Here is a 9,000-nt window from a genome sequence, read left to right on the forward strand (position 1 = left end):
CTAAAAATGGAAAAAAAAAACAAATAGTTGCACATAACTCTGATCGAACAAAATAACAAAAGTTGCAGATAATATTTAACGGAGGGAGTATATAAAGTTCAAAATATGCATTAAATAATTTAATTTTATTTTTTAAATTTTAAATATGATCGTCTAAATAAAATCAACCCGATTTTTGCGTCTTAAATCTCAAAGTTATAGTTTTCGGTTGCGCTTCAACTTGATTCGATCCAACTTTAAATATGGTGAACAACCTAGTTGCGAAGTCCTCCTTGGACTCCTTCCTTAATTTATTTTCTCCAAATTATTCCGCAACCTTCAACTTTAGACACACGAGTAGTAGATTGATTTTTTTTTTTTTTTTTTTTTTTTTTTTATTTATTTTTATGTTGATACAACAATATACAAATCATTTTAATCATTAACATTATCAACTACTCCATGTCTCCATGTATTATTACAAGAAAACCTTTGAATGAAACAAGCAATTACAAGGTTGATAATAAAGAAAACGGTCCAACAAAACCACAACACGTCAATATAACGCCTAATCCTTAACGTCAACGCTCTCTCTCCATCATCTCACACCACATTCCCCAACTTTCCACCTTCTCAACTTCATCACCTCCAAAATCCCCAAACTACCCCTCACTTCCCCTCACTCTCCTGCCCATTCCAAGGGCATTTTCGTCATTTCACACCCCTCACCCTCTGTCCAAATCTCCCACTTTCTCTCTCCTCCTTCTAATTCTCCGCCATCTCCACTTTCTCTCTCCTCCTTCAACCCACTTTCTCTCTCCTTATCTGATGCAGTCAACCAAAAGTCGCCGGAGAATATCTCCGGCAGACGGCGGCGACAACTCCTCCGGCGCCGATAAACAAGACCAACTCCTCCTCTCCTCCGCCATCTGCAACGGCGAAGACCTCTCTCCCTTCGTCAGGAAAGCTTTCGCCGCCGGAAAACCCGACTTCCTCCTCCACAACCTCAAAGCTTTTACTCGTTCCAAGGAATCGGAGATCGAAGAAGTTTGCAAAGCTCACTACCAAGACTTCATTCTTGCAGTCGATGATCTTCGCTCACTTCTCTCCGATGTCGATGATCTGAAATCGTCACTTTCGTTGTCGAACGCGCATCTTCAGTCAGTTGCGCAGCCATTGTTGAGTTCTCTCGATGCTTTTATTGAAGCGAGGAATGTTAACAATAATTTGTTGATGTGTTTGGGGTCTGTTAAGATCTGCGTTGAGATTGTCGAGCTTTGTGCGCGGAGTAACGCGCATATTAAGAATGATCAGTTGTATTTGGCGCTGCGATGTGTTGATCAGATTGAGAGGAATTTGTTGAAGATTGCGCCGTCTTCGACGTTGAAGAGGATGCTGGAGAAGCATATTCCGGCGGTTAGGGTTTATGTTGAAAAGAAAGCGAATAAAGAATTTGGGGATTGGCTTGTTGAGATTCGAGCTGTGAGTAGGAATTTAGGGCAGTTTGCGATTGGACAAGCGTCTTCGGCTCGGCAAAGGGAGGAGGAGTTGAGGATGAAGCAGCGACAAGCGGAGGAGCAGTCGAGGTTGAGTGTTAGGGATTGTGTTTATGCGTTGGAGGAAGAAGATGATGGATTGGATCTTGAGTTGGAGAGAGAAAATGGTGGTGGAAATGTCAATGGAGGAAGTTTAGGGTTTGATCTAACGCCGTTGTATAGGGCATTTCATATTCATCAATCGTTGGGAGCTGAAGATCGGTTTAAGCATTATTATTTCGAAACTCGAAAGTTGCAATTGACTTCTGATTTTCAGGTATCTTCTATGACACCGTTTTTAGAGTCACATCAAACTTTTTTTGCGCAAATTGCTGGGTTTTTCATTGTTGAGGATAGGGTTTTGAGGACTGGTGGGGGGTTGATTACGAAATGGGAGGTTGAGAATTTGTGGGAATTGGCTATTAGTAAGATGTGTTCTGTGTTAGAGGATCAGTTTTCGCGAATGCAAACCGCGAATCATTTGTTGTTGATCAAGGATTATGTAAGTTTGCTTGGGGTTTCGTTGAGGAGGTTCGGGTATCCGGTTGATGCTTTGCTTGATGTGTTGAGTAAGCATAGGGATAAGTATCATGAATTGTTGTTATCGGATTGTCGTAAGCAGATTACTGATGCGGTCAATGCTGATAAGTTTGAGCAAATGTTGATGAAGAAAGAGTACGAGTATTCTATGAATGTGTTAGCTTTTCAATTGCAGACTTCGGATATTACCCCGGCTTTTCCTTATGTGGCTCCTTTTTCGACTACTGTGCCTGATTGTTGTCGAATTGTGAGGTCGTTTATTGAGGATTCTGTGAGTTTTATGTCATATGGTGGGCAGTTGGATTCTTATGATGTGGTTAAGAAGTATTTGGATAGATTGTTGAGTGAGGTCCTTGATGAGGCTCTAGTTAAGTTAATTAAGACTTCTGTGTTTGGTGTTTCGCAAGCTATGCAAGTTGCTGCGAATATGGCAGTGTTTGAGCGAGCCTGTGATTTCTTCTTTAAGCATGCTGCTCAGCTCTCAGGCATACCTTTGAGAATGGCAGATAGAGGAAAGAGGCTGTTCCCGTTAAAGAAGTCTCGTGATGCAGCAGAAGAAATGCTTGCTGGGATGATTAAGGTTAAGATAGATGGTTTTATGTCACTGATGGAGAATGTTAATTGGCTGGGTGACGAGCCTCTTCAGGGCGGTAATGAGTATGTGAATGAGGTTATAATATTCCTGGAGACTCTGGTTTCGACTGCTCAGCAGATATTACCCCCACAAGTTCTTAAGAGGGTTCTGCAGGATGTAATGTCTCATATATCTGGAAAGATTATCGGTGCTTTGATGGGAGATTTAGTGAAGAGGTTTAATGTGAATGCAATTACAGGGCTCGACATTGATATTCAGTTATTAGAGTCATTTGCAGAAAGTCAGAGATCTATTCTCTCCGAAGCTGAAGCAAATGAGCTAAAATTAGGCCTTGCTGAGTCGAGGCAGTTGGTTAATTTGCTTTTAAGCAATAACCCGGAGAACTTCCTAAATCCTGTTATCAGGGAAAAAACTTACAATGCTTTGGACTACAGGAAAGTTGTAACCATTTCCGAGAAACTAAGGGATCCTTCAGATAGGAGCTTTTTCGCCACCAGGGGAGCTAAGCCGAATCCCAAAAGGAAGTCTCTGGACGCGTTGATAAAAAGGCTAAGGGAGGTTAGCTGATTTGACGTAGACCTGTAAGTAGCCAATTGCTTTATTTTGAGGGGTGTTTATGGTTCTTGTTTCTTGATAGTTGTTCATTGCTAACATGCAGATCCAATAATCATATTATTGTTTGTAAAATCATGTTTGATATTTTATCCTGTATGTAGTTTTCGATACCTACATTTTGATGTTGTATTTTATTCATTGAAAGAATAGTGAGATTTATTTCTGATCTTCAACTTCAAAAGGCACTTCTTTTTCATTTGACAGTTGTTTGTTCCCCTGATTTTTTGCGTCCTTTTAAGGTGTGCTCATCTTTAGTTTTCTAAATTTGGCTCATCATCCTTCTCATTTCCAACCCCATGAGTCATATCGTTCAAAGAATGCTAGTTTCATGCTCCAAGATCTTGTACTTTTCTCATTGATCTTGTCGTCTATTTTTTCCCTGGCTAACTACAATTTAGCGTTATGATCATTTGTTGTTAAATTTTAATTTTGGTTATGATGAACACATTATTTAAAGCATGAATCAGAAATAGGTGTTTTTACTTAGTTTGATCTTCAATCTTTTGCAACCAATTTTATTGTTACATATAATTGGCAGTCTGGCACTATGAAGCTAGTCAGCTAGATTATGCCAAGTTAGTTAGCATCAGTGCAGCAATGTCGATGATTTTTAAGAGGGAAGTCTTTGTTTTTGGTTCATGTCAATTTTTTTTTTTTTTTTTTTTTGTTGTTGTTAGTCCTTTGGTAAACTCCTTGAACCCTTTGTTATCTCCTTATATACAGAGCAAATGGGAGTTGTTGCTAACAAGGTTAGGGTTTGACTATATATTAGATGGGATAATGCAAGAGGGAAGTAGAAATGGCCGGAAAAGCTAATGGAATGGTCATGCTGTAAAATTGGTCAACGTAAACTAGTTAAGGGCATCATGTAAATGCAAGAGCTTTTTGGAACATGAATGTTTTTTCATGGTGATAAAGTCAATAATATGCTCAAATTGAAGATGATATGCATCAACAATCCCTTCAAAGTCTTCAGTTAGTGTACAAGCCATGAAAGTGCATATAAACAATCCTTTCTTGCCTAGTGAATATGAGTTCCAATACATGACTGTACATCCTAAGCATATTTAGCAGAAGGTTGTTCGTATTGGTTGATGAAATCTTATTTATCCATATAGTATAAGACTTTGTTAGGAATGACGTGTAGAACATTGAATTGGTGGGTTTTTTTTTTTTTTTTTTTTTTTTTTTTTTTTTTTTTTTTTTGACAGCTAAATTGGTGGTGTATTTAGAAGTTTGGGAGAATTTGGTGAAATGTCTATTTGGATATTATTAACTGCATGAATGTATAGTAATGAACATGACATTTTTTTGCCTAAGCTGAGCATAAAAGTGCTAAAATGGGACATTTACGAATAAACATATGTTAACAATGTGGCAATGGCCGCAATGCCATCGATGGCCATTGTCTTTAGTTCATATTTTGATTTCTAGAGAATAGAATAGAGAACAAATTGGAGAGAAAGCTCACTTTTTATTGATATACAAGGGTATGTTTCAATACACTATAAGTCTGTAAGGAAGAAGAAGGCTACCTAAATACTTGCTTATTACAATAAACGTGCTATAACTAACTTCCTGGAATCTAGGGAAGTTTGTTATCTATCTTCTCTGATATTCTAGAATTGTTGGTAGCTCTGTCATCAACTTCTAGCTCTTCTTACTGTTTGAGGGTGTGCTGTAGTATCATCGACTGCCATGTCAAATGTATTATGATCCAACATGGTCTGATCACCTATATCATCTTGCAAATGATCATCCTGCACATGATCAGTATGATCATTAATAGATCATCCAAGGTAAGTAGATGGCTAGACGCTTAGGGAGGAGGACGCATGTCATATTTGCCGTTTGTATTAGAAACTATTTCTTCAGCGGTGAAATATTGTTGCGGGACTGATGGCTAGAAAATAATTGGTTGAGCTTCACCTTGGTATTGAGACTAATGACTTTTTTGATTAGTGACTCAGTCTTGTGCTCGTACACAAAGCTAATTGGCTTTGGTGGTGTCTAGTGGCTACTAGTAAGTGGCGTGTTTATATGTGGCGCCAACATGCCAAGTAGTTGCCGATATGGGTTCCATTTTTGTGTATTGTTGTACAATAACATGTAATCATGTCTTGGCTAACCACTCGATCAACATCTGATTGGTCTTGCGTTGGTGGTACACTACTATCAGCCTCTCTTGGATGGACTCCACCTTGGTTGTGGCTGATGACTTGTGCTCTCATCCACCAAGCCAAGCAGTCAATTTTACCCTTATGCAATGGTAATAAAAACGATGTTCAACTGGTAACCATTCGTGAATACCTTGTACTCTGTAATAGGGTACGACCATTCTACAAGGGTATATTGATCAAGTAATAGGGTATGACCATTCTACAAGGGTAATTTGGTCAAAGTCATTGACCAAAAACGTTGACGAACCCTCTACGACTAGTAAGATGGGTAATTCAGTCATTTTATCCCTGTTCACTCCCCTCGTGGAGCTCGAGAGAGATTCACTTCTGTCCACATTAATCAACTACCTATTCATAAATAATCAGACACGTGTCAATTATCCCTTATCCCACCAAATATAAATCTCTAATCCATCCAGACTTTTCATTTTGTCAAACAAACTCAACTCACTTACCGATAACATCCTTAGCAATGTCTTCATCAACCACGACAACACTCCTCCTCCTCTTCCTCATCTCACTCTCCGTCGTCGCCACTGCCAAACCAACCGCCTACGAAGTCTTAAAAAGCTACGACTTTCCGTTCGGTCTACTCCCTAATGGAGTAACCGGCTACGAGCTCGACCCCGAAACGGGAGAGTTCAAGGTCTATTTGCCTCAAACGTGTAAGTTCACCATCGAGGGATATGATCTAGAATACAAATCAACCATTACCGGAGTTATCTCGAAAGATCGTCTTACACACCTCAAGGGTATTAGTGTTAAGGTGTTGCTTCTATGGCTGAGTATTGTTGAAGTCGATAAAAAAAACGGTGAGCTTCAGTTCTCCGTCGGTATCGCCTCCGCGAACTTCCCTCTTGAAGGTTTTGAAGAGTCGCCGTCTTGTGGATGTGGGTTTGATTGTGATGATGCTAATCTTGCTGTTTTGTAGGGTAAGTTAGTTTATTTTATGTATTAGATTAAAAATGTAAGGAGAATAATCAGAAATGTATTGGATATTTGGATAACTTTCCACTTATTCTAGTTATAAGGAACATTTTTAATAATCATAATTATATAAAATGAATGATTCCCTCATTTCTTTTTTAATAAAGTAGTTTAGACTATCTTGTTCTTTGTATTTACTATTTGATGATGCAAGTGCTTTTTTTAGGATTTGTAATGACAAATGATATGTAAAGGATGAAGCATTGTTTTCCCTTTATGGGATACGTTTTCATGTTTGGTATGGACTTTATTTTATCGTTTAAAAAGTTGATAATTGAAATGGTAAATGTCTATGAACACTATTATTTGGAGCACTATTAGAAAAGTTTTAAGTCATAGAGTAGCATTATTCTTTGCTCAATATATACATGTGTTAGGCCCTGTTCACTTCACCTTTAAAAAATATATTAAGTAAAAATAATTTCAGTTCAGTAAAAAAAAGTTCAGTTCAGTAAAATTAAGTTACTTTAAAGAAGAATAATACAATAGAAAATCAGTAAAAATAATTAAAGTTCAGCAAAAATAATTTTAGTTTAGTAAAACTAATTTCAGTTCAGCAAAAATAAGATAAAGTGAACGGAGTCTTACTCTATCAATTATTTATTTATTTAGTGATCGTGAATATCGGTATGTTACAAATAGGAAATTTTTTGTATAATTATATAGCGTCACAATGACTTATTGTAAGATAAATGTGATATTTTGATTTAAGCTCTTATTATGGAGTATTTAAAAGAATTACTATGAACTTGTGATACCATCTCAAGATCGATCGACCTGCTCTATTATTGTTTTGTACCCCGTCATCTAGTATGCCGTGAGTACCATCTAGTTTTAAAGTTGGTGCCAACTTTTATGCGAAGGCGTGTTTCACGTGGGAGTTTCCGCAAGCTCTATTACAAACTATCTAAAGAACATGTGAATTCATGACATGAATCATGAGGTTCAAAATATTTGCTATTTCATCCATTTATCCTTATATGTGGGACAATACTTCTCACTGGATTTAAATAAACAAATTTATGTAAAAACTTTAAGTTCTACCCCTCCCTTCAATTGAATTTATAGTTTGAGAGATTAGTGTTTCAATGCTGAGTACTCCGTATTCTTGAGCATGTGCAATACATGTACTCATTGAGTAGTAAACCATGGTATAAGGAGATGGAGAGAAATAGAGTGATCTAATTACTTGAGTACAAGGACAAAAAGCTTTGAGAGTAAATGTTGATTCTCTCTTTGTGGTCTTTAAACGTTGGGTATGAGACAATTGTGAGATACCATGTAAATTTGGTTTAACAAAGAGACATATATGTCAAAAAGTAATATAAAAAGTATCATAAAGCAAATAATAAAAGACATATTGAGTATAAGAGCATCTCTAATTGTAAGTTAAATTGTTAATTATCTTATCATATCACATAAGGTTTTAGCTACTTCTCATTTTAGTTAGTTGTACCCAAAGTTATTAAAATTGGAATTCTACTTTGAATCGGAAGGGATCTCAGAATCAAATCGTAAGATTTTGCGGACATGCATAATCAAGACGTCATATCCAAATTTAATTAAACATATTTAAATTATGAGTTTGAAACCTAATTTTTAATAGAAAATAATTGTTTACCCATTAAGCAACCAATAATTGACAACATATATTTATAAATAACTTTGTATATATGCTTTTAACTTGCAAGGATTTTGCTAGTTAAGAGAAATATGTAAAATCGGATAAAATCTTAAATCGAATCGTATGACATACCTGAATTGTAAAATCGTAAAATTCTAATATTTAAATCGGGATTTTAATAACAATGGTTGTACCCCAATAGTTATCTACTCCGTAATACATAGTACCTTGTTAAATAAATGGTTGATTACCATGTTTCCTCCTTCTGACAACTTTTTGTCAACCATATAGCTAGCTAACCAAAGCTGTTTCGGTGTTTTTGAGTCTCTCGAGAGAGTTACAATTCCAAGACTGAATGCCGACCGTCTGTACCTGCAAAACAACGGAGACTCCGGTTGGGTGGAGCCGCCTCCGACGATCAAGTTGGTATGTGTACGGATGAAGTTAAGAGTGCGGAAAGTAAAGGGTCTTCTCGAATTCCGAGAGAGAATATCTGCAATTAATATTGCTCTTGTTGGTGGGTATTTCTGAATGAATGCTATAAATGGGGATATTTCCCTATTTATAGGGTCTGGGATTAGCTCCCCTTCTTGGGTTAGGAATCCCAAAGATTGGAGGGGTGATCTCTTGGATTGGGCCAGGATGGCCATCTTCCCCTTTCATGACTTGGGTTGCCACGTGTCAACAGAGGATTGATTCTTTTAGAACCTCCCTGAGGGTGACACGTGTCACCATACAATTGGTCCACGTGGACCGGAGTATTTTTACACTGAACATTTGCCCCTCACAGGTGTGACGTGGCCCTCGTGGCACCTGTGACAGGTGTCACATGCTGATTAAGTGACGGTTCAAAAAAAAAAAAAAAAAAAAAATATATATATATATATATATATATATGTTTTTTTTTTTGAATTTGAATTCGAGGCAACGATTCGCCTTTTGGGG

General features: G+C 37.3%; 1 protein-coding gene across 1 annotated transcript; it reads left to right on the top strand.

The window, feature by feature from the left end:
- Nucleotides 1-467: 467 nt before the first annotated feature.
- Nucleotides 468-3,460, top strand: LOC110689823 (exocyst complex component SEC15B-like). Its single transcript, XM_021866650.1, has one exon. The coding sequence runs from the start codon at nt 808-810 to the stop codon at nt 3,214-3,216; it is 2,409 nt and encodes an 802-aa protein (XP_021722342.1). The 5' UTR covers nt 468-807; the 3' UTR covers nt 3,217-3,460.
- The last annotated feature ends 5,540 nt before the right edge of the window (nt 3,461-9,000 follow it).

Source organism: Chenopodium quinoa, unplaced genomic scaffold (genome assembly GCF_001683475.1).
Source record: "Chenopodium quinoa cultivar QQ74 unplaced genomic scaffold, ASM168347v1, whole genome shotgun sequence".
NCBI classification, from domain to species: domain Eukaryota; kingdom Viridiplantae; phylum Streptophyta; class Magnoliopsida; order Caryophyllales; family Amaranthaceae; genus Chenopodium; species Chenopodium quinoa.